The sequence below is a fragment of the Leishmania mexicana genome, chromosome 28, assembly GCF_000234665.1.
Source record: "Leishmania mexicana MHOM/GT/2001/U1103 complete genome, chromosome 28".
Taxonomy (NCBI): Eukaryota; Euglenozoa; class Kinetoplastea; order Trypanosomatida; family Trypanosomatidae; genus Leishmania; species Leishmania mexicana.
The window spans coordinates 331,293-355,951 of record NC_018332.1 but is presented as its reverse complement, the minus strand read 5'-3'; the positions used below and the strand labels follow the sequence as shown (position 1 = coordinate 355,951).

General features: G+C 58.9%; 8 protein-coding genes across 8 annotated transcripts in view; all 8 read right to left on the bottom strand.

Annotated features, from left to right (window-relative positions):
• The window catches only part of LMXM_28_1000 (conserved hypothetical protein), a gene marked incomplete at both ends in the record, with an annotated part of 2,805 nt that extends 2,057 nt beyond the window's left edge, over nt 1-748 (bottom strand). Inside the window, one exon of the mRNA XM_003876889.1 lies at nt 1-748. This exon is cut by the window's left edge and continues 2,057 nt beyond it. Within this exon, the coding sequence (XP_003876938.1) occupies nt 1-748 (748 nt within the window).
• Nucleotides 749-4,772: 4,024 nt separating this feature from the next.
• On the bottom strand, nt 4,773-6,023 carry LMXM_28_0990 (conserved hypothetical protein; the record flags this gene model as incomplete). Its single annotated transcript, XM_003876888.1, has 1 exon — nt 4,773-6,023. One exon carries the CDS (start codon nt 6,021-6,023, stop codon nt 4,773-4,775), a length of 1,251 nt encoding a protein of 416 aa, XP_003876937.1.
• A 6,081-nt stretch (nt 6,024-12,104) lies between these two features.
• On the bottom strand, nt 12,105-12,827 carry LMXM_28_0980 (conserved hypothetical protein; the record flags this gene model as incomplete). The annotated part of the gene is made up of 1 exon (XM_003876887.1): nt 12,105-12,827. The coding sequence occupies one exon, from the start codon at nt 12,825-12,827 to the stop codon at nt 12,105-12,107; it is 723 nt and encodes a 240-aa protein (XP_003876936.1).
• Nucleotides 12,828-13,678: 851 nt separating this feature from the next.
• Nucleotides 13,679-14,134, bottom strand: LMXM_28_0970 (conserved hypothetical protein; the record flags this gene model as incomplete). Its single annotated transcript, XM_003876886.1, has 1 exon — nt 13,679-14,134. One exon carries the CDS (start codon nt 14,132-14,134, stop codon nt 13,679-13,681), a length of 456 nt encoding a protein of 151 aa, XP_003876935.1.
• Nucleotides 14,135-15,460: 1,326 nt separating this feature from the next.
• Nucleotides 15,461-15,895, bottom strand: LMXM_28_0960 (40S ribosomal protein S14; the record flags this gene model as incomplete). Its single annotated transcript, XM_003876885.1, has 1 exon — nt 15,461-15,895. The coding sequence occupies one exon, from the start codon at nt 15,893-15,895 to the stop codon at nt 15,461-15,463; it is 435 nt and encodes a 144-aa protein (XP_003876934.1).
• Nucleotides 15,896-16,919: 1,024 nt separating this feature from the next.
• On the bottom strand, nt 16,920-17,300 carry LMXM_28_0950 (conserved hypothetical protein; the record flags this gene model as incomplete). The annotated part of the gene is made up of 1 exon (XM_003876884.1): nt 16,920-17,300. One exon carries the CDS (start codon nt 17,298-17,300, stop codon nt 16,920-16,922), a length of 381 nt encoding a protein of 126 aa, XP_003876933.1.
• A 979-nt stretch (nt 17,301-18,279) lies between these two features.
• Nucleotides 18,280-21,147, bottom strand: LMXM_28_0940 (oxidoreductase-like protein; the record flags this gene model as incomplete). The annotated part of the gene is made up of 1 exon (XM_003876883.1): nt 18,280-21,147. The coding sequence occupies one exon, from the start codon at nt 21,145-21,147 to the stop codon at nt 18,280-18,282; it is 2,868 nt and encodes a 955-aa protein (XP_003876932.1).
• A 1,758-nt stretch (nt 21,148-22,905) lies between these two features.
• Nucleotides 22,906-24,141, bottom strand: LMXM_28_0930 (conserved hypothetical protein; the record flags this gene model as incomplete). Its single annotated transcript, XM_003876882.1, has 1 exon — nt 22,906-24,141. The coding sequence occupies one exon, from the start codon at nt 24,139-24,141 to the stop codon at nt 22,906-22,908; it is 1,236 nt and encodes a 411-aa protein (XP_003876931.1).
• Between the last annotated feature and the right edge of the window lie 518 nt (nt 24,142-24,659).

The following is a 24,659-nucleotide window of genomic DNA, read 5'->3' as shown; positions in this document are numbered from 1 at the left end:
CAGAGATGACAACGTTGTCCAGTTCGCCCACTTCATCGTCATCGTCATCGTCTAAAAGCGGGCGATTGTGCGCCAAGATCGTCGACTGGAGAGTGGCGAGCTCATCAAGGGCTACACGAATGAACCACTCGGCGCCATATCGAGGCTTAACCATATCCCAGCGGCGTGCGGGACGGCGAAGGAGGCCCTTGCCAGGCTGTGCACCGCCGCCTTTAGTCGATGAGCCGGATGTGGTGCTCGCCCCGCCGTTTCCCCCGTAGTTCGTCAGTGCCGAAGAGGTCTGCAACGGCTGAAAAGACCGCGTTCTACCAGCGGCTTGGATGGCCTCAGCAGAGGTGGCAGCAGGCAGAAAGACGCCGAGTGGTAGGTGTACTGACGACAGCTCCAGCGGCTCGGCTGTGACCTCAGGGGCTGTGCGACCTTCCGCCTGGGCTTGTAGCACGCGCTGATGCTGACGCTGCTCCGACGTGAAGAGAGGGATGTTCAATGCGTCTAGGCAGCGCTCTGCGTGCATGCACGCCGCCAGTACTGCCAGTTTCGCTTCCATCGCGAGACCAGTGACCGTAATCGCTTGGCGCGAGATCTTCGCGTCCACGAGGACGTCCACGGGAATGTCAAAGGAGGAGATCCACACGTTTGCCACCAGCGCGGGTCCGATATGATCCGCGTATTCTGTTCTCTCGACAGCATTCAGCAGTCGCGGCGCGGTCTCGACGCCGAAGCTTCTGCTGCTGCTGCCAAAGAGCATTGATGTGCATCCTTCCAATGGCCGCGCGACGCGCTGGATGTAGTTTTTTATCCGCGACTGGGAGAATGTATCGACTTGAGTGAGATACACCAGTACGCCACGACAGCCTTCAGCGATATGCGAGTTGGCCGTTGAGGGCGATGACGAGTGAGCCTCGCAAATCGAGCCGCGTAGCACCACCGAGCGCTGCATCACGCCACTGCCATGCACAGTGCGTCGTCCGCAGAAGATGCTACTTAGCATTGGCAACCCCACGATATTCATGGCGCGTGAGCGTCTCCATTTCGGGCATTGCAGCCGCAGAATGTGTAGCAGCGTCTGAGTGCGGCACGGACGCGGCCTTGACAACTGCATTCTTTTCCTGTTTCGCGTCTGCCTAAATTTGGTTGCCGCTTTGTGTTTGCACGTACTGGATGCATGCGTCTGCTATCCTGTTTCGAGGGGGGAGGGGGGAGAGAGGGTGTGCGCCCGTACTTCCAACGACAGATCGAGCTAAGCATCCTCCCGTGTGAGGGGGACAAGAGGAGGGTGGGGTGCGGGGGAGTGGTGATGGAGGACGAGACACAGAACATGAGAGAAGAGGAAACGAGGAGCGCGAAAGAAGGTACGCGCAGGTACGGAATTGCCCCCGTGTCGAGCGCATCAGGCACGCAAGGCCGAAGCGATACACACCCCCATGCGCACACCCACCAGAAAAGCTCACGGATACAAATGGGTCCGTTGCTTGTGTGTTTCTTGTCCGTCATTCTTTTGCCGTTGCACTGCGTCAGTGAAAGTGCCGCAAAACGTCGGAACAGGGCCACGGAAACACGCCAACGGCGAAAAGGAAGGGAGCCCCAGTACGAGGTGGTGTCGGTCGTGTGCACGTCCGTTCTCGTTTTAGGGGAGGGGAGCTCGGTTAGGTGTGGGACCCTGTGCATGTCCGCCTCTCTCACCCCCCTCCTCTTCCTCCCTCACCTCTCCATGAACGTCGGCGTTCTTCACCATGTGCGCAGGCGCGGGGCAAGAGGGTCGGCGCACCTGACGCATCCTTTATTGCCCACCGCGCTCTCTCACCCCACCCCACTCCAACTGCCTGTGTACTCCTTTCTCCACATCTCGCTTGTTGCATCACTGCGAGAGCAACAGCTAAGAGCATCGTCGGTTCTCCTCAGCGAGGAATTCATCCACCTCGTCTGCAACCATTCGCGTCGTACAAAATACAGTTGTGCGCATGAAGATGCGCCACACTCGACCACCTCTGTCTCTCTTTTTCTTCTGTGTGTATGGACTTGACGACCTGTGTGCGCGCACACGCATGTGAGCGAGAGGGGTGACAAGGAGAACCGCTTGTCCCCCACCCCACCCCCGCCTCCGCCTACCGCATACGTGTTGCGTTGATGATTTCCTTGGAGCGGCTAAATCGCTTTGCATAGAACGACACCCATGCAGCTCTCAACTACACACATAGGCAGAGCGGAGGGGGGGGGGCTGTCCGAATGCGGAAGGCGCGCGTTCAGGTGGGGTGCGGAGAGGAGGAGAGGGGCACAGAAGAGCGAGAAAGACCACATAAGCCGATGAGAGCGAGAGAGAGGGGGAGGGGTGGGGTGGGGACGAGAGAACCACAAAAAAAACCGACGGAGCTGGCACACTCACGCCTGTGAGGAGTCCACGGAGAGGGGGGACATCCACACAGGTCTCAGCCCATCCCTCTTGACTCCAGCACGAAGGGAAATGTCACATGGTGCAGAAAAAGAATAACAACCGAGAGGAGGAGGGCGGGGTGCGATAGATGGCGGTGTGAGAGGGAGATGCACACCCCTACACACAAGGAATAAGAAGAACAAAACCAGAAAGTTGGAGGGCAGCGCTCTCACAAAACGTCACAAGGGGCCTTCGATACATTTAACGAAGAAGTGAAACTCCTCCCCAGCCCCACCCATGACTTTGCAAGACGGCGGTAATCATACCTCATCAGCCTGGCGCGACATCGACTTCACGGAACGGGAGAAGAGGGAGCGCAACGGTTTAGGAAAACACGCCATACAAACATAATTGTTACAGCGCCAGAGATGAGAGATGGATCGAACGCATCTCAGGCCACCGTGTCCACACGTGCGCACACAGCTGCGTTTCCGTGTACGCGCACAGAATCCACTCACGAGGAAAAAAAACAAAAGGTAATGCGTTGCCGTCATCTCCAGCTGATAATCCCTCGCCGCTTACAGCACTGTACGCCGTCTTTACCTTTCCCGTCGATCCTTGTTCGTCTTTGCCTCGCCTCCCCTCGCTCCCCCACTACCATTCGTTCGCGCTCTCTCCCTCTCTCGGTGCCGGCGGCCTCTTGAAGTGCTGCGTTGCACACAAGATGCCGCACAAGCCCAAAGAGGAGCGACGGAGGAGAGGAAGCGCGCTTGGGACGGACGGCCTCGCACAGGCAGAGAGAATGAGGAGCGGGACAATGCCGAATGCTGCGGTCGAAAATGCGTCGCTGCACACGTGTGCATGCCCCCTCCCCCTCCTTCTCCTCCTCTCCCTTCATGCTACGTCATGCATCGCTGCCGTTGATGTTGCTACTGTCACCTCCTCTTTTTTCTTTGCTTACAGATGAAGCTGTGAGCCCGGATGGCGAGGGAGCACTCCCCTGCGTGGTATCACTGGGGAGTGGGCAGTGCTCACTCTGTGTGGGGAAGCAAAGGATAAAGACGCTGTGAAGAAAAGAAGTAGATGAAGCGGCCACGGCGGCAGCATCACCGCTAACACGAATGGTTGTGCGTGTAGGCGGTGGGCTCGCGAGGGGCGGGGGTGGAGGGAGTGCCCACACACACCGTTTCAGGTAATGATGAAGATCAGGCGAGAGAGAAAAACAAGTTGAGGGAGAAGACGCCCATAAAGCGTTGAGGAGAAGCTTTCGATTGGTTACCTCCGCCACGCACCCACGTCGAGTGAAGCTGCGCGTAAAGCACGCTCGTAGAGAGGTCTACGCACATCTACCCATGAGCAATCCGCACCTACAAAGACAGACACTGCCGGCCCTTGGCACGAAAAGGAACGCCTCCTCCCTGAAAGCACTAGCTTCGTGCGTTTCGGGAACGCTCTGCCTTTTCCTCTCTTCGCCTTTGATGGGGGTGCCTTAGCCATTTTGGGGGGGAGCGGGACACCCACAAACACACACACACACACACAGCACCTACGAAAGATGCACTCGCCCACAAAAGAAAAAAGCGAGAGAGAGAGGCATCACATGTGGGAAGGAACAGAATCCTCAAGAGACGCGGGGGACACACTGGTGCACACAAATCCCTCCGATGAGGAGGCCAACATGAACAGCGCAGGGACCTGATCGTGGATGGCCTCCGAGCGTGCGAACGAAACGCCAGCAGAGAGAAGACGGGGAGGTCAACCACAGTGATGCCCGTTGATGTCCTGCGTCTCAGAGCGTGAAAAGCACACACACACAATTGTTGTCATAGCACAGCGCGTCACACACCGAAACAGACCACCGTGACGGTAGGGTAAAGACACTCGCAAGGTAAAAAGAAAAACAGCAAGCAAAAAAGGCCATGCAGATGACCCCCCCACCTCATGTGGTGGTGTTGTGGGGAGGGGGAGGGATGACAGAGGCACGTGAAAGCAAAGCAAGAAGAAAGCTGAAGGGAGGGGGAAAAAAGGTGCATCACATATGCACGTGTATGTGTGTGCGTATCTGTACAGTTTGTGGGGAGGGGACGGCCTGGCCTCTTTCTGTGTGCGTGGAGACACCGCTTCGCCCTCCCCTTCTCCCGCCTGCGCTGCGGGCGAGAGATCAGGAGAGGCGGCACGTGACAAGCAGCGGAGAGAAAAGATAGAAAGGCATCACGCATCACGGGGAGAAGGCCGAGGGAGAGTACCGGAGGCACACAGGGAAGGTGGAACAGAAAATAGAGAGAGCGGCAGAGTTACAGAGAAGAGTTCACAACAGCAGCGCGGTGGGTCGTAGGGAGGGTGGCGGTGTGTGTGGAGGGGGGGGGATTGAGGGGGCACCACGTGCCTGCCATCTCACCTCTCAAATCCAGTCCTCGTCCACCGCGAAGCCAAAGTCGCGACCCTTGCAGCACGTGTATGGCGCCACAAGGGACCAAATGTACACGAACATCGCTGCCCAGACCGTCGACAGGCGCACCCAGAAGGCGAGGTTGATACTCTTCGACAAGCCGTCCTCACCAGCGCCGCTGACGTGCCAGGAGCTGCCTAGCATCGCCAGATACATGGAGCCAAAGATCATGATGGTGTAGAAGAACATGTAGTGGGACAGGTGCCCAGTTTCATCGGGGTTCTCGGCCTCGCCGTCCTCGTTCTGGCCGATGTTCAGGGACGCGCCACTACCGCCCGTAGCCACAACGCTGTAGAGAAGCGTGAAGCACGTGAGCAGCATCGTGAAGATCGTCTGTAAAATAGCGTACGTAGTGCTGCTCGGGCGTGTGGCCATGCGGTTGCAGTGTTCATTGTCTGTCGTGCGCAGCGTGAAGAGCAGGATGCAGCTGGTGTAGAGGAAGACAATGCTGCTCGGCACGATGGAGCCATGCGGGACGTAAATGGACAGGATAAAGTAAATGAACGCGCCCACGGTGATGCTCGTGATGATGCACGCGTTCAAGTTGCAGTCCGAGTGCGGGACGAAGATCACAAACGAGGCGACGACGACGGCAATGGCGAGGACGAAACTGCCCACAGCGATGATGAGGAGGTACCACATCCACTTCGAGTTGCCGTCTGCGCGTTCGATCCAGTCGTCGCTCCAATGGTACGAGAAGTCGACGAGGAAGACGACGTTCATCAGCAGGTACAAGCCAGAGCAGACGAGACACACGTAGGCGTACGCAGAGAAGAAGCCGTTGGGAATGAAGAGTGTCACAATGAAGAGGACCACCAGCAGCACCGTCTTGACTGTGAAGAAGCTGCGCTGGAGCTCGGCGAGGTCCTTGCTTCGGATGCAGCACGTCAGGTCAGACACGCTGATCAAGTGGATGCCGAAGAAGACTGTGAGCGCAAAGCTTACGCGGTAGATGAGCATTTCCGCCGCGCACGCGGCCCGAATCACGCCGCCTTTGCTGCTCATGGCACACCCCTTTTCGAGTATCGGAATCTTATCGAACAAGGAGCTCATCAGCCCGCGCACCATCATCGAAAATAGAAGTGCGACAAACAGGTACATGGCGTATTTGAGCCGCACAATCAGGCCAGGGGACAAGTCGTCGTCGGCATCGGCGCTGCGGAAGCGCCGGGGACTGGGCACTCCATCCCCGTCGTCGCTCATGGTCGACGCACGTCCACAGATGACAACGAAAAGTGTGTGTGTGTGTGAGAGAGAGAGGAGAGACGGAGAAATCACTGGACAAGGAAGCGTGCCTTGAAAGCCGGAGAAACCTTTCTGTGTGTGTGTATGCGCGTTCACGGCAGGTTTGCGTAGAGTAAGCCCCCCCCGCGTGCGGTGAAACGAAGAAGCAAGCAGCGGGGGCGCGAGAGAAGAAAGAAAGGAGGTAGGGAGGGGATCGAGTAGGGAGCAAGCGCGTGAGCAGGGAAGTGGCAGCAGGAAGGGGGTGCGGGCGGACACACACACACACTCTCTCCCTTGCGCACCAAAGGTAATAATAAAAAAAGAGAGACGAAGAACGACAAGCGGAAGCCATCCGTGAGAGCAGGGCAGCCTACACCAAGCCCCCCATCAATGCACTCTTGCTGTATGCCGAGCTGACGGCAACTGCCGGCGCAAGAGACAGCAGCACGGAGTCGCCGTGAGAATCGGAGTTGACGTCCGCCACACACACTACGGTGCCTTCACCCGTTGCACCGCGTCTGCAAATACCCCACACTTAGCATGCATCCAAAAGCCCCGGTGGAGCACAAGGGAGGGGGCTACGTTGACAATGGCAAAGAGGAGTGAGTAGTCACGGCTGCAGCCAAGAACAGCGCGACATGGCGTGTCGATGCATGCTCGTCGTTGTTTGCCGATGGATGGATTGGAGAGAGGGGAGCGAAAGAGCGCAGCGCGCTCCACTGACTCTCCCGCTAGCTGCACGCGCAAAACAACATGCCTCCGTATTCTGGAGAGGACACATTTCGCCGCGCCTTCGCTACGCTCGCGGGTCGCATTCACCCGTTAAGCAGACGTGTGGCCAGGGCCAGACCTCGACCACCTCCCCCTCCCCGCAGTTGTATTCACCGATGGGGGCCGTATCAGCTCTGCATTTGGACTGGGTTTATCTGCGTGTGCACGTCGCAGGTCGGCGGCGGTTCTCCCAGCGTTTGGGTGACCAAGGAGTGCAGAGCAAACAACCTGAGCGGTGGCCTGGGCGCTATCCGACGTCAGCTGCACAGTTGTTTGCTGTCGGGCCCGTAAGATTGCGGCACGTGGGGGTGGAGGAGGGTGGGTGTAGCGGGATATGCCCGGGTACCGGCCTGGAATCCATGCAGTGGCCCTTCCTCCATAGCCGCGCTTGAAGCTGCCCATCCCGCGGTCAGCGATGAAGGGAGAAATAATATTGAGGTTGACTTGTCACCGTCCAGACCGCGTTGCGGCAACCGCGTGGGCAGCCTTTGCCAACTGAGCCTTGCGGATGCACGTCTGTGATTCATCGCAGGACGTCTGCTAGCGGAAATAACGCCGGCGTCACTGTACAAGAGGTGCGCAACCTCACAAATAGCTTTTTGTAAAAGTACGCCATGACCGGATCCAGAAATGCCTTTGTGCTGCTGTTAGTCTTTGGAATCCCCCCTCCCCGCTGCTCGGTCCGGTGACGCGGTGTGCTTCAGGTGTAAAGGTCACTGCCGCGCGTCGGGCAGCACACCACCGGTGGAGGTCCCTGAAGACGCCGCATCGGGCACCCCTAGCACCGTCGACTCTCGGGAGGCTCTTTCCTGCGCGGCTACGGCCTCCTGCGTTAGCTGCAGGCCATAGCCGAGGTACCGCGTGAACGTGCCGGCTCGTGCACGGTTGTGCACTCTGTATGAGGTCCGCTTTGGGCACACTGCTCGCTCTCCCCCCCAGGGTGGCGTGCCGCGCCCTTCCGGATGGAGGGAATGGCTTCCGCGGGGTTCGCGCGGCCAAGCGCTGCTCGCGCGGGCCCGCCGCTTGAGCTCGTCACGTCCGCGAAGAGGTGCTGCGTGAGACGCCGACACGTTACCAGCTTCAGTGGTAGTGGCGCGTCCTCTCGTTGCAATTACGCCCCTATCGCACGTGTCCCGTAGAACTTCGCGTCCTTTCTATAACGGGTCTTGATGCACACTGAAGCTGCCGGCGAGTTCTCTGAAAGCTTTGCAACCTCCACGTCTCTCACCAGAAGTGTCCACACATCACCCTGCTCTCGCTGCGCAGCGCCGCGTCAGCATCGAAAAAGAGAACCGCACTTGCGTGGGTTCGGGAGAGCCTCCGCGACATCCACACCAGGAGCGTCTCGCCTTTGTCCGACTCTTCAGATTGGGGGGCCTGAGAGAGGTTGGCGACGGGCGGGGGTGCGTGCTCAAGGGCATCAGGGCCTCGATGGCCCTGGAGTCAGCTCGGGGGAGGAGGATGCCGGGACGAGGCGCACGCACCTGTGTGTCTGCGCATGCAAGGTAAAAAAGCGAGAGCGTGCAGCAACGCAAACACAAAGTAAAGCCAAGCGAGTACGCGAAGGAACCGATAGCAGGAGTGCATGCAGGCAAACAGGAGCGCAGTGGGCACGCCGTCCCATATCGCGGAGAGCACAACAGCACCAGCAGCAGCAAAATAATGAAGAGAACAAGACGGGATCGTGTGTGGAGGTGCGCATGTGTTGCTTCTTGAAGGGTGGACAACGCGAAAGACAAAAAATTTTGCCACGCAATGACGCGGCTGCGGCTGTGGAGGGTACGTCAGCTCCACCTGACAACGGCCTGAGAAAGAGAAAAATGACATGTGAGCCGGTGTGGCGGTCAATGTTGGTACAAAGACGCCCCTCTCTTCTTCAACCAAGCCCCGCAAGACGCCGCAAACGGATGGAGGGTGCGCGTGTGGTCACCCACCACGCGTCGTATTCTTGGTTGCCATCACGGCAGCTGAGGCGACAGCCAGCGTGCCGTAGAGCACGCACATCAGCGGCGACGACAGTCTTTCAGCGCTGCCTTCAGCGATGCTGGCAGCATAATATTGGCAGGCCAAGACGGCAACCTGTGCACACAACAGCGAGGCGCGTGTCGAGACTTGCTCCACGGAATTTTGTGGCAGCACTGCCCTGGCATTTGGTGCCAGCGCGGTGTACACCATGACCGCGGTCAGCCCCAGAGATGTGATCGGGTACATGACGAACGCCCATGGCGCGGCGGTGCCGTCCGGGACGCCGAAAAGGTTGAAGTGCACTGGAACCTGGCCAGTGATAGACCCCACCTTGGCAAGGTAGTGCCCCACGCTCAGAACGGTCCCTGCACCGGTCACCGCCAAGAACGCCCGCTGTGACCACAACATGTACGATCGCGAGAGAAGTAGAGCGAAGAAGTGTTGAGTGAGGGTGCGCGGGGGTGCTTGTTAAAGGATGCGTGCTGTACGGGTGTGCCTCGCTGTCGCGTGCAACGACAACGTTCTGTGCGGTGCTATGTATCCCTCTTACGCTGCGCATCACACACGAGGTGACGCAGGGAGGGAGGGAAGGGAGGGCAAGGAGTGGGGGGGGGGGTACAAGTAAAGAGCAAGGACAGAGATGGCGAGCGGGAGTGCAGCACACGTGGGCCGCCTATTACACTTTCTTGTTCCTCCATCTTTTCTCCTCTCTAGCGCATGGTTGCTCGAGGGGAGAGGGGGCAACAAGAAAAAACGAGGCGGTGGCGTGCAAGTGCAGTGCCACCCACCCTCGCACCCACGTCACCCACAGTGAGCAAGGGTCGCACACGAGCCCGACAGCAGCACCATGCCGTGACCAAGTCTCAGCATGAACACCGTCTGCCCAGACCGTCCCGAGGGGTGCACGATGCACACCTGCACCCACCACTTGTCGTAGTCTTCTCTGTGCATGTGTCTATCTCTCCCTTGCATCGCTACCCATACCTGCGTGCAGTGCATCGAGTCCTCGCTGATTGTCTTGTTCTTTCTTTTTTTTCGTTGTGAGCTTGCTTGTTGCGGCACTGCACACGTGCTAGCGTATTCACCACACTGTATTTTGATGAGGCCACGATGGCAAAGGAAAAGAGTGCGTGTCAGGGGTTCTCACGACGGGGAAGAGAGAAGGAAACGAAGACGCCCGTGCACGTCTGTCTCCGATGAGCGGATCGGCACGAAACACGGGCGCTGCACGCGAAGTAGCGAAACGCAGAAGTGCACCTGCAAAGTCGCGTGTGAGGGAGGGAAGAGCAAAGTGGCCAGTCACCACCCGCGCAACATGCGCATCCGTGGAGGGCGGGGGGAGGGGGCCACAGCGCCACAAACAAGTGTGGAAGACGGTGGCAAGATACGCGGAATGATGTCCTCTATGGGTGTACGTCAATGTTCACGCATGTACGACATTTGTGCGCACCTCCTCCGCACTTCCCTCTCTTTTCTCTGATCTTTCTCCCGCCCATCACTACCCATCTCACGTACACATATATATATATACGCTCATAGACGTCACTAATCCTCTAAGTGTTACCTTATCTTGCGGGGGAGGGGAGGAAAGGGAAGGGGAGGGAGGGGGGAGAGATGCATGCAAGAAACATGATAAAGGAAAAAATGAAAATAACTGGACGTAAGAGAAGTCACGGCAAGCAATTGGACGAGAGACAGTGGGAGAGGTGAAGCTAAAATAATGGCACACACCCGCACGCACGCCGACACAATCTGCGCGTGCCTGGAGAAGGGGGAGACGGCGGTGGTCGTGGTGGTGGTGATACGGCAAACAGAGGAGACCGCGGGGGGAGGGGGAGAAAAAAGATGGCTACGCAGATACATTCGGCGAGATAACGCAGATGAACGCCATAAAATAAAAATGACCAACACTGAGCACACGCGTGCAAGCACACACAAAACATACAAGGCACGAGCGAAGAGAAGAGAACAGGGGGAGTTACTCACGCGGACACGCACACCGACACCGACACAGACACAGATGCACGCACGCACACGTAGCAACGTGCCGAGACACAAAGGAACATGGACACAGAGACGGCGATATAGAGAGAGAGCACTACCGCTTGCGCGCTGGGGAAGGGGGGAAGGCAAACAGCGGATTATTTTCGCATCGGACAGTAAAGACAAAAACGAAAAAGGGCAAGCAGGAGGCGGGCATGAGGGGGAGGGGAGGGGAGTGTAGTCGAGGGGAGGTGAGGCAGGGAAGAGGAGGTGGTCGACTGCTAGAGAGAAGGGGAAAAGGGAACGGCTATCCTACGTACGCGAGAAAAAGTGAAAGTGAACAACGGAAAGAAAAAAGTATTCTGTAGAGGTCTCCCACCTGCCCACCAACTCCTCGCATCCGTCCCCTGCCGGCCGGGCCGTGGGGCCATCTGTCCTCGTCACGATCAACTCTTTTTCGTAGCATGATGCTCGGACTGACTGTCTCCATCCTCTGTGCGTGACTGCGTATGTGAGGTCGGGCACGTATTTCTCTGGGTATGCGAGAGGACGTGGTGTCGTGTGTCTTTGAGTTCTTCTTCTTCTGCCTCTGTCCTGCTAACAGCGGAGCGGTTCCGTCTCACCTCCAGGTGCTTCGCCACTCTTGGCCTTGATTGCGGCTCCTCCCCTCTCCTGTGCACTGCCCCCGCAGACACACGCCTGTCTGTGCGGGTGCTCGGGTGCTCATCTGCACAACGTCACCTTTCCGCCACACATGGAAGTCTGCATGCTTGTCGGTGTGCGCACACAACAACAAAAAAGGAAAGGGGGCAGAGTCGCGGCAGAGCAATGTAGACGACACCCGAGAGCGTGGCAGGGAGAGCAGGAAAGGGGGGAGGCTTGGAAAGCGGAGAGCACCGGGAGAGAAAGAGCGAGGCGTGTCTGTCGTGTATCAGCGTCCAGATGGAACGCGGAGGCAAAGGAAAACGACAGAAACAAACACACAAAAAGAACGGGGGGAGGGAGAGCGTGAGGCCACCGTCACGAAGCGCTGCATAAACCCACGAAAAAGAAAACGCATGACAAGTGATCCGACGCAGCGGAGCATGCACGCGTGTACGGTACTTGTCTGTTGCGATCACCTCTGTGTCGCCAAAGCACGCAAGAAGAAAAAAGCACAGCACGGCATCGCCCAACCTCACGCACATACGGTGGACCAACAAAAAATGGCACCGCAAGAAGCGCCTACACCTGCAGAAGGGCGAGCGTGCTGTGGCGTACCACGAGTCGAGGGAAGGTGTGTGTGGGGGGGGGGAAGGGGGACACGTGCCGTCTTTAGGCGAGAGGTCCCTTGGCGCACTTTTACACGCCGTGGCCGGACATCAGCGGACCCGGGTTGTGGCCGCTGCGGTCCTCATGGCGGATGTTGAGAGGACGGATGTTGCCAGCCTCCTGGGTGCGCTCGTTCGCGTACAGCGTAAGCTCTTTTTCGCGGCCCATACCGCGCACGTACCCCAAATACGGTTCGTTCGCCCCGATCTCCAGTTTGTATATCTCACGGATCGGGTCCGTTATAGAGAACTCCGGCATGCGGTGCACCCAGCGGTAGACCTGCTGGTCAATGTCGATCTTCTTGTTAAAGCGCTGCTGCTGCACCCACGGCTTTGTGGACCACAGGACAAGGTTGTATACAGTGATGTCGGGGTGCAGAAAGCTGAGGCGGTACGAAAACCACACCGTGTAGATCACGACAAGCGTCACCAACACAGCGACCGGCATCGACTCCGTCGACTGCAGCTGCAGTCGTATCTTCTCAATCGTGCTCACCTCGAGCCAGTGCACGTAGCGGCCGTACGGGTTACGCGAGAAGAAGCCGCAAGAAATGCCCTGTGGCAGCACGTTATAGCGGAAGCGGTAAAGCCAATGGATCGGCTTGGCCGAGTAGCCCTGGCAGTAGCCGGTGCTAATGCCATCGTGAACGGCGCCGAGAAAGGGGTTTGAGCTCATCGGCTTCAGATAGACACCGTGGTCCACCAGGTTGGCGCGAGCCATGCCACCGGATAACTTGGCCGTGCAACGAGACATGATACCTGTTTCCCTCTGATAGTTCAGTGATGGATTCCTTCTAGATCAAGGCGGGCTGTTGAATGCACGAACTTGCGCACACACACAACGAAAAACGCGCGCAGTGTCGAGGATGCAATGTCCACGGTTTGAAACGTGGGGACGCGGAGGTGGAGAAGGGGCACGAGCGCGGAAGAGGCGGTGCGGTGTTCCCTTCAACAGGCGAAGGCAAGAGCCTGCAGCAAGCGCCGTGGCACACGTCCCCGCGCGAAAAAGACAGCGGTGACAATTGCAGCGACATTGTCGAGGGTATGGATGGACGGAGAGAGAGGATGGATGGCAGACAGCAGCAGGAGAGAGTGCGAGCACGTGCCAGCAAAGCACAGAGCGAAGAATCGGAGAAGACGCAATTTGGCAGGGCAGAACCTCGCTCTGTAGATGGACCCCTCTCCTGCCCAGAGAGCGACAGACAGACGCCGCCGCGTCGCCCTCCTCCCCCTTCCCTGTTGTGTTACTCTTCCACTCTCTATCCGTAGCTCAGAAAGAGATGCTTATATATATATATGTGTGTGTGTGTGTATATCAGCCTTTTCTTCGTCGTTACGAGGTGCAACGGGAGAAGAGTACAGTGACAACATGCACACACAGAAGGGGAGGAGACAAAGAGCGTGAGGGGGCCCATGCGACCAGCAAAGCTGACCTCGTGCGACGCGCAGTGCAACAGGCAAAGAAAAGGGAGGCGAAGGAAAGGCGCGAGAAAGGCACACACACACACACAGGGCATACGCACAGTACCCTTGACCTCCACCTGCCCCGCAATGATGGATATCAAACGATTCTGTGTGTCGATGCGCTCGCAACGCTGACTGCCTCTACTCTGGTATGAAGACCGTGGGTGTGACGAGGGCGACAAAGGCGCTGTTAATCATCGCCTGGCTGCACCGGCTCAGCTCGCGACGCTGCCCGCCTCCAAAGCACTTGTAACACCCCTCTTCCTCGGTGACACTGCCAAGTGTGCCCTGCCCCTTGCCCGCGGTAGCCGCGGCGGTCTCCTCTTCATCCGATGAGCGCGAAGGGGCCCAGGTGTAGCGGACCACATCCGACAACAGCATGTCGCCCTTGTCACTGTCTACAGACTGCAAAGTACCCTCCATCTCCTGGGAGCCCTTGGTGAGCAGCACCGTCACTCGGCGGCCGACGAGGTTGAAGAGCACCTCATACGGCAAGATCATGTGACTCTTGCTCTTGGCAGAAGAAGACGCGGCCGGTGCTGATGGCGCCCCTTTGGTCGTCCGCGAGCCAGCCGAGAAGTTCACGTTCGCGCTCATTCTTGTTCGTGTTGCTTGTCTCTTTTCCCTCGATTGATGCTCCTCCGCGGCCGTGTGTGGGTGTGCGTGCAATCCTTGCGATGCGTCGTATTCCAGCCGCGCCCACCGCACACGCGCGACAGCCAGTCCCACTCGAGCACCGATGTCAACGGGCGCGTAGACAAAATAGTCTCACGGGCACCGGCACAGATTTCGTTCGTACGATGCGGCGCGTAGGCGTCTGGAAGAGGTGAGGGCGAGGGAGGGGGAGAGGTTCGCGCGGACGCACCAAACCCAGCGACCAGTGCAGGCAACGCCAAGCAGAGAAGGAAGAGAAGCGGGGGTGAGATAGGTAGCATAGGTTGTGCGTCCACCATTGTTCCACACGTATTCAAAGGGGCATTGATAAGTGGAAGAGCAGCGAAGGGTTCGAGAACGGAGGCGCCAGCATAGAGGTCGCAAGAGAAGAATAGGTGATTGTAAGAGAATGCGGTGACCGAGACTGTCGAGTGCGTACGGTATAGAGCTCGGCAACCGCGACTGCAGCCCACCGTGCATGCGCCTCCGCTTTCCTTCTCCACTTCAGTGGTTCCCCATAGCAGGCCCTTCCTGGCTCACAAGTTGTGTGCGTGTGTGTGTGTGTGTGTGTGTATGTCTGTGCTCTCGCATACGCCAACATAGATGAAGCGCCCCATGAGGTGTCTCCCTCACCGCCCCATATCCCCTCGCACACACACACAGAACCCTTCAGCGCGCCGCCTTCCTGCGGGTTGTGGGATAGCCAGCGGATACACAGTCCCGCTGCATGGTGGCGCTCCGTGCACGCATTTTGCTTTACCTTTTTTTTCGCTTTGAGAAAGACGGAGAACAACCCAAAATCAGAGAAGGATAAAATCAACGGAGAAATTAGGATGGGCCACGTGCCTGCGTGGTCCTGCGTGTGCGTGCGCGTGCACCCAGAGAGATCGCCAAGACGTGACCGCACGAGAGGCATCACCGCCTGCTACCGCCAGCCTCGCAGGGAGGAGGGAGAGGAGGCGGGTAACACACTGAGAAAACGGCTACCGCCACCCCGTTACGCCTCCCCCTTTTATGTTTGGCCCCATCGTATTCGATGCACCCACTCTGGCGAGCGCATATACGTGCAGGATGCACGCGCCTTTTCTTCGCCTCTATTCGTGCCCATGCCGGAAGTGCGCAGAGGCACGTACTTGCTAGCGCGCTCGCCGACAAGCCGCAACACACACACAGACACACGCGCGCACACTCACATACAGCTCTTCGCCGGAGTAGGCTTGCATTCGAGAGGCGATCCGAAGGCGCGTGCACAGGTACACGCATTGGGGCTTACAGGCGGCGACCACGGCGGGAGCCCTTGCGGCGGGTGGAGTCGGTCGGGATCGGGGTGACATCCTCGATGCGGCCAATCTTCATCCCAGCGCGGGCGAGCGCGCGGAGGGCGGCCTGGGCGCCAGGGCCCGGCGACTTGGTGCGCACACCACCAACGGCGCGCATCTTGACATGCAGGGCGTTGATTCCGCACTCCTTGCAGCGCGCCACAACGTCCTGGGCGGCCATCATCGCAGCGTAGGGGGAAGACTCATCGCGATCGGCCTTCACCTTCATACCGCCGGTAACCTTCACGTACGTTTCGCGGCCGGACGTGTCCGTCACGTGCACAAACGTGTCATTGAAGGATGCGAAGATGTGCACGACGCCGTAAACGAGGTCGCCCTTCTTCACGTTCGGGCCGTACGCCTTTACCTCCTGCTTCTTGGACATTGTGCTGTGGCTGGAAAGAGCTTCACGCAGTACACCCTGTCAGCACGTGCGCGTTCGTGTCGTCGTCCGAGTATTATTATTTAGTTGTCGGCATGTGTGACACGTGTTTGTACGTGATGCGATAGAGAAGGGAGTCCACGAAGGGGGAGAGAGAGGGAGGCGTTACATCGAGAAGGTCCAGTATTCCCAAGTACCAACAAAACGGTGGAGGGACAGAGTAGGCGGTTCCCGCAACGCAGCATTGAGATGATGGCGCATGCAGTCTCCCGTGTTGCGGCCATCACATGTCACACTGTTTGGGGGGGGGGACGTGCGCCACACTCGCCAACTCTCCACTGCGCACACGCGGGTGTCTGTTTGCCCTTGAGTAAGAAAAGAAACGGCACCGCAGCGGCGCGGATGAGGCCGCTGACGGCACTGAGCCTTCGCCTCTCCAGGGAGGCGCATGCGGTCTACTTTTCTGTCTCTCTTGTCTAGGGGCAATATGGTTCTCGAGTTCGCTTGTACATCAGAAGAACGCATCAATGGCTTTCGCGGCCTGCAGCCACGCTCGCAGCCTATTGGGTGGGCGCTGCGGTTGGTCAAGACCCACCCATGCGCACCCACACCCACACACACAAAGAGCAATCCCTTTCACCGTCCCTACCCAACAGAAGCGCCAACAGTCGACGAAAAGCAGAGCACGAGTTCCGCGCAGCAGCGTCAGCGGTATACGCCGCAGGAGTACAATGTGCTCCTCCTGTCCCGAAGTAAACGGAGGTACAAGATGAATGGAAGACGCAAATGGCAGGCACCTGGAGAAAATGGAGAAGACGAGGGGAGGGAGGAGCACTCGGCAGAGGAGCTCGCGTGACGTGCGCGCATGTGCGTTGAGCATGAGCAGACGCACGGCAATCACATCTCGAGGCTTCTTTTTCATAGCCCTTCTCCCTCCCCGCCGCCCTCCCGGTATCTCAGAGATACGACCTCGCGTCAGTCTCACCACACCCCCGGACGCCGGCTTCGCTAGCTTCCCGTCCTCTTGTTACTCCCAGTAAACTCCGAAGACAACAACGGTGACGTGCATGTACTGGTTCGAGTACGTGTAGGTCGCGTAGTTGTCCGTCTCTGGGTCCCACAGGCAACGCGAGGCCACGCGCATACCTTGGCTGGCAGCCTCCGTCACCGTCGCATGAGTGACCAGCTTGTACCGCTCGTAGCCGAGACGCACAGTCCGTTGCTGGATCTCAGCACACAAGTCCTTGATGAGCGGTTGTGCCTCCTCGTAGACGTACGGCCGTTCTGGGCCAATCATGTCTTCGCAAACATCCTTGATGATGTGCACCACCGCGGACACAGAGAACTTGGACGCGTGGCGAGGCAGGGTGAAGGACTCGCGAGGCGCGGCGGTGTACTCGGACGCCATGCTGCTGTAAGCAGGAAGAGAGAAGGAAAACGGGCAAGAGACGAGGAGACAGCACAGGTGTGTGCGGAGAGCACGCAGGAGAGAAAGAAAGTGAGAGGGGTCCTACGTGGGCCTGGAGTAGACGGCTGATGCGTTCCATTGTGTGGCGGCAAAGACGGGCAGAGAAAGACACCAAGAAGGAGCGGCCGAAAACACGAGTGACCATCTTGAGGAAGCGAGGGTAAGCGAGCGAGTGAGAGTCTCCCTCCCTCCCTCCCTCCCCCCAAAAGGCGTAGGGTACGTAGGGGAGGTGTGCGAAGGCTGCGACGCGCCGGTGCGCCTCTCTTCCAACGTGAGCAGCAGTGGATATGTCATCGCTAGAAGAGCATCGCGAACAAACAACCGGCACCGAAGAGAGCACCGTGACTTCCCCTGCGTCGCGGTGACCCACCAGGGCTCTGCTTGGGTGTTGGTGTTCCTCGATCGTCGCCATGTCCACCGCCCTCGCTGAACCTATTCCAATCCCGCACCGTGAAAGTCACTAGGGAAGGGAAGGATGGAGAGGCGGGTGGGGGTGAGATGTACGACACACATGGGTGCGAGTCTGCTTCCCCGCCCACACACGCCCACATGAGAGAGCGGCACATGAGTGATCATGGTTCGTTGAAGGGGTGGAAGAAATTAAATCCACTTAAGCGAACAAGGGGCGTGGTCTGCACTGCGTCCGTATCTGTCGGCGCGTGTGGGGAGAGAGAGGGGCGGGGGGGGGGGTGCATGTCCTCTCGACAGAGAGAAACCGAGACATCCGTACACCCGCACACCCACACACAGGGTCACAGACGCCCATCCTCCTTTCGGTGCGTGAGGAACCACGACAAACAACCGTCCGATGCATTCGTGCGAGCCAAAACAGAGGCGCCAACAGGAACAAAACCGCGGAAAGGACCTGCAAGGATGAAGCACGCACAAGCACCCCTGCAGACAGGACCCGCCGTCGCGATCACCACGCAATCACCTTGAAGTCCTTGTAAAACATGCCGTACACGCGGCTGTTTGTGAAGATGAGATCCAGACACCGCGCCGCCGCATCTACCTCGTCCAGCGGGCATAGCATAAACTGCTCTGCCCGTCGATCCTTCTTCAGCTTCGGCGACTCATCCGTAATCCAGCCGGTGTCTACCGAGTTCATGTAGATTCCCTCCGCTGCGTAGTCGTCGGCGCTCGTGCGCGTCATCATGTTCAGCGCCGCCTTGGCCATGTTCGTGTGCGGGTGCGTCGTCTGCTTGAACCGGTAGAACTGCCCCTCCATCGCCGAGACGTTGATGATGAAGCGCGGCTCGCCCGGCACGGCGTCGCCTTCGCGGTCTGTCAGGCACACCTTGAGACGCCCATTGAGAATGAAAGGGGAGAGGGCGTTGATGGCCATCACTTCGGCCGCCTCGCTGCCCTGTATCTCAGCGAGGTTCATCACCCACGAGTTCTTCTCACGGTGGTCGCTCTCCTCCGCTTGCGTGTCGTAGCGGTCAAAGATGAGGGTGCGGTCGCCCGTCACGTGCAACGCCACTGCGCTCTTGCTGTGAATCTCTTCGCTTGCATCGTCGTGGCAAGCCGCCTGGCTTGTGTCGAGGAAGGGCTGCATGCTCGGGTGGTACTCGATAGACAGCGGCTGCCCCACCGTCACGGTGGTGTGGTGGCGGAAAAAATTGTGCCACTCAGCCGCGCATTCGTCGTCTTGGATGCTGGCTTGCAGGGTGGCTGGCGGGTTCAGCTCAATGTTGCGGAGGTGCTCCGTGTACTGCGGTGTCCGCGCGATGGTCTGCGCCGCGTTGTTGATGATGGCAAACAGCTTCTTGTATCTCTGCCGCACAAACGCGCAGAACTGCGTGACAACCCACATGTCACGCAGATCGAGCGAGAAGAGGTGCAGGCGGTCTTTCCAAACGTCGTAGTCGATCTCCTGCTGAAAGCGCGCTACTGCCTCGTGAATGAAGCGGGTGGTGCCGAGCACTGTGGCACCGCAGCGAAGCAGCGAGAGCGCCATGGCATACCCGATCTTGATGCGGCAGCCCGTGAGGAGCACCGTCTTGCCGCGCAAATCCCGCGCCATGAGGCGCTTGTTGTAGTTGTACTCGCCGCAGAGGTGGCACATGCTGTAGTAGTACGGGTGGAGGCGGTTGTATCGCACCTTGCAGATGTGGCACCCGATAAACTTGTTCAGCTTCAACTGCGCGTCATCTTCGTGGTGCTCGACAGCGTAGCGCTGCACATCGTCGTAGATGCAGTACCCCTCCGGCTCCTCTGACGAGGAGGTGGGAGGACGGTGCTGAATCAGCACCGGCGAAGGGCCGCAGCCGCGCACTTTGGCAGAGCCGTACACGCGGCGCGCGATGAAGCAGTGCAGCGTCTGCTCAGCGACGCAAAGTTGCTGCTGCGCGCGCGCACGCCCTTCATCCTGCTCCCAATCGCCGTCAGTGGTCGCGGGCACGGGGCAGAACCGCTCGTCACTAGCCCCCTCCAGCAGCACCAGCTCGAGCGCTCGTAGCAGGTCGTCCAGCGGCAGGTCCACCGCCGCCATCATCTGCGAAGACGCAGCGCTGGGGTCGTCATTCTCAATCAACGAACGAAGACCATGAATCGACTGCAGCTCGACAAGAGGGGTGCGCACGATCACATCGCGGAGCGTAGACGCCAATAGGGAGCGGAGCGGCACAGACTCCGTGCCTCCCGAGGTGATGGGCAAATTTGGCGTATTCGGAGGTGCCCTCGCCTTCGCGAGGTGCACCAGCGCCGCAGCACGCTGCGCCACATAGCATTTCATGCCGCGAACATAGCTGCGCATCACAAGAGGGGAGTTCACGGCGTCCGCCGGCCCGGCGCCATCAAACAAGGGTGGCGGCATCTGGGAACCGTACGGGTGCGGAAGGTAGCGGTACACCTGTGCGGTGAGTTGAGTGATCACAAGCCAGTCCAGCTCCACGGCGGGGACGGCCGCCGACGCATCCGTCTCCGTACGCAATTTCTTCAGTCTGGAGAAGGATGCGCTAGACGCAGATGGATCGCCTTCTCCGCCGGTGACGGGTGGGTTCGCCACACATGATGATGCCGCAGCAGCAGACCGCGCAGTAGTTCCCCCTGCTGTTGCGCTGTCCCCTTCGTAGCCCTCAACCCGCTCTCCACGAAGGGCCTGCTCCAGACGCAGAAGGTTCTCAAAGGCGCCAACAAGCCGCAACACCTCTTTCTCCGATGCAGAGAGGCTCAGCGTGTCCGCATTACCTGCCGCACTGCCATCGCCTGCAGAGGCGGTGCCGGCAGCACCGCTCTTCAAGCTGTCTTCGCCTTGGTCGCTGCCGTTCAACTCCGGCGCCTTCGGCCGCTCAGCTAGCAGAAGCGGTGCTACGTTGTCATTGGCCCCTTCGCTGCCCGTGAGAAGCAGTGCGCTCAGAGCATCATCGCGCTCGCGCTTCATGGCAGTGCGGCGCACCGCCTCGATGTCCTGCTGGCGCAGGTAGCGCTTGCGACGACTCTTCTCTCCATTCATGATTGCCTTGAAAATATCGCGGTTCTCGCGTTTCGTCTTCCGGTCACGGGTGATCATTGTGTAGAGGCGGCTGTCAGAGAGGTAGGGGTCCCCGACATAGAGGGCAGGATTGTGAAACAGCACCCGAACAACCTTTACGGCGGATTGCAGTTCACTGAAGGAGAAGCCCCACTTAGCCTCGCGATCTGCCAGGGAGAGGGTGGCATCGTAAGTGTCATCCTGGCAGAGTGGCACCTCCTCCTCGTCCTCCGCCGGCACCTCGGCGGCGCGGTCCTCTGGTGTCTCGTCCTCCGCTGTGTTTCGACGTGGCGGCTTGACTTGATCTGACATTCGCCGGTGCTTCTTCGTTCTGCCTATGAAGTCTGAAGCCGCGCTCCCGGTGCGGTGTAGCACAAGCGCACACACTAACGAGTAGCAAAACGCAGCGGATGGCCCCGTGTGCGTGCACGTCGGTCGATAACGACGCGTTTCTTGGCGTGTGAAACAGCGTGGCCGGCAAAGGGGAGGGGTGGGGTGGGGAGGGGCGAAACGAAATGGCGGGGTCAAACAGGAATGATGGGCGTAGAGGCAAGGCAAGGAGAGGGGAGAGAGAAGGGGGAGGGCAAGGGTGGAGAGACGTGAAGAGGCCAGCTCCATGAATAACGGCCAGAGGGGCGAAGACACACGTACACTCCCACGCTGGCCATCCGCACGGGCAAAGAGGGGGAGTATAAAGAGTACGGCGAGCTGAAGACGGGGTGAGAAGGAAAGAACCTCAGCGCACGTCGATCAAAGTCTCGCGGCCGCCTTTTCCTTGTTTTCCCGTGTGCGAGCGACGAAACATTCTGGAAGAGGCGCATGTGAAGTGAGACGTGGGGGCGTTGATGGGAGTTCCACAGAGACCAACTCACGCCCGAGTGCAGATCCCGGTCAGATACACAAGCACCACGCCAGCAAACACAGCTGGCGTGCCTCATGCGCTTTGTTGGGTGCTTCAGCCCTGCACCTCATCATGTCGGCTTCCTCCGCTCGCTGTGGTTCCCTTTGTATTTTGTTTGGTTCGCCTTTTAGTATTTCGTCTTACCGCTTGTTGCTGTCTGGACAACAAGAGATAGAAAGACGCCTGTGAAACACACGGAGGAGAGCTTATCGTAGACCGCGTAGAACGCGCGAGGCACACACACACACACAGGCAGAGATACGCACATGAAGAGGACAAGGTAGGGAGACTGAAAGCGGCGCTAACATCGCTGTCAGCCGTGTCCTCCGAGCTCGACAGAAGGCCGAGGGGAGTGAGAACGGCAGACGAAAAGGAAAAACCGTCGAGAATTCAAAAGGGAGAAGGCACGCCGTGTCGCACCGTCCCGCACGACACGCATCCAGGTACGCCACATGACGGCATTGGGTGCGCTTCTCTAGCTTTTCCTCGATTCGATTGCCCCATTTCCTCACTCGGCTGTTCACCTCCACGAGCCGACAGCGAAGCCTCTCGTCCTTTCCGCACGAGCACGCCGCTCCTCCCAAGACCGTCTCCAGCTCGCTCGTTTCACCTCTGACTTGCGCGGGATTGTCTGAGTGTATGCCGCCCTCCACGTTTGTTTTATAAGTCGGATCTTAAACAACGAACCACGACGCACATGGTACACCCCACCCGTACGATCCAACGGGCAGGCAAGAGAACGGCACTCAAAGACGTGCGCACACACACACACACACAGAGAGAGAGAGAGAGGGCCTGCGAAACGAGCGCAAGTTGGTGATCCGCTGCACCACTCTCGAGCAAAGACGCCGTTTCGGCTCACGCACACACAAGCCGCCGCCCCGCACACAAAAAAAGAAAAATGAAAAGTCGCGATGAAGGAGCACTGCCTGATGGAAAGAGAAGACTTGCACGGGCAAATGATGAGGGTCAGAGACAGTGATGAGCATACGGTGTGGACGAATTACACATCACAGCCGTGAACGTGCACGGCGACGTGCCGGCTCTCACCATAGACGCTTTGCGTCGGTCTTTGAATGCGCGCGACAGCATCGTGGTATTTTCATTCGCTTGGAGCGGCTTGCTGGCACACCTGGTGAGTGTCCCCCTCCCTCGACGTTTTGCCGCGTCTAGCCCATCATGGAGGGGTCAATGCCCATCTGCTCCATCATCATCCGCTGCATCATCTGGTTCTGCTGCATCTGCTGCATCTGCTGCTTGTACTCCTCCTCATCACGCCGGCGGCGCTCCTCCAGCTGTGGGCGGAAGCGCTCGAAGAGAGCAGCCACGATGGGGGCTGTCTGCGGGATGCGCAGCAGCAACCGCGAGAGCACCTCCGCACGACTGCGCAGCGATTTCTCAGGGGATCGTATCCACAACTCGAAGAGGGTGCTGGGAATGGTGCTGGAGGCGATCCCGGAGAAGAAGGCCTCGCTGTACTTCTTGCTGCCGGCCATCACCAGGATGACCGTCAGGATAGAGTTCACGACCACCGGTTCGCCGGTCACATGCAGGTTGTCGGCCAGGCGCGTCAAGTTCTCCTCCTCGATTAGCTCCTCCTGGCAGACCTGCGCGCGAGCGAGGAAGCGCACGACCGTGACGGCGTTCGCTACGACGCGGCGGTGGGTGTGGTCCAACAGCCGCAAGAAGAAGGACATGCCACTGTGCCCATCTACCCCGCTTCCGATGTTGACCGCGCCCTCCGCGAGAGTGCAGATGTTGGCAAAGATGCCCGTGAGAGATGCGAGGAACGCGACGGAGCCTTCCGGGTCGAGGATGCGCAGCATTTTCACGGTGGCCGGCAAACGGGCCAGTGTGGCGGCGCCTTCGCTACCCTTAGGCACATCCGTGTCGAGGACAACCTCGGAGTCGTCCACCTCTGTCAACGCATCCAGCGCCTGGGCCACATCCTCCATCAAGTCCGCCTCTCCCTGCCGCTGCGCCTCGCTTAGAGTCGTTAGCAGGACCTTGTAGCCATCGAGGCTGTTCAGCTTCTGTCGACCCTCGGCGTCGGGGCCGTAGATGTACAGGATGACCTTGATAGCCGTCCGAACACTCTCCACATTCGTGCCATCCTTCTGCAGCTTCGCCATCTGCACAATCGGGGCACCGTACTTGAGCGCGCTCATGCGAGCAGAGGGCTGGCGGCGGACCGCCTCCGGCTTGCACACCGCCTGCAGCTCCGTCAGCTTCGCCACACGGGCCTCCTCGGAGTCCGCCTTGCGCAGCTCCAAGAACGCCGTCCGCTGCGCCGACTCCATGTCGTACCTCTGGTGGTAGACGGAGTAGAGGGTGGCGACCGAGAGGGTGCCTAGAGCAGCGTTGAAGAGCACCTTCCACACGGCTGGGTTGATTGGCGACTCCATCTTTTTAACTCGTGCCGCTGTTGCGTCCACGGGTGTCGTCGTGAGTGGGGAGAGGGCGGAGAGGCGCTAGTACCTCTCGTGTAAGCGAGCGAGCGAGAGAGAGAGGGACGGAGGCGCGGCGAGTCAGCACAACGGCACGGAATTCGTTCGTGTCTCCGTTTTTTTTAGGGAACTCCAACCGAAAAACAAATACACAGAAGGGAGCCTGAGAGCGATTGCAATGGGCTGTGCCAGTGCAGCAATAACAGCGACAGCAGCAATACACGGACAATCAAGGCTACCACCTCAGCAGGAGGGAGACTTGCAGAGGTAAAATATAAAAGACGCCATGCAGATAAAGGCGGGGGCACCACAGCGGTGCTCACACGCACACGTACATGCACACGCGCGTAAATAACGACGCATGTACACGCAGAGATGCACGTAAGAGAGGGGGAGAGGTGAAGTGGGGGGAGAGAGCTGAATGCCGAGTCGCTTCATTGCCTGAAGAGCCAGTGGGACATGTAAAACACGGCGCG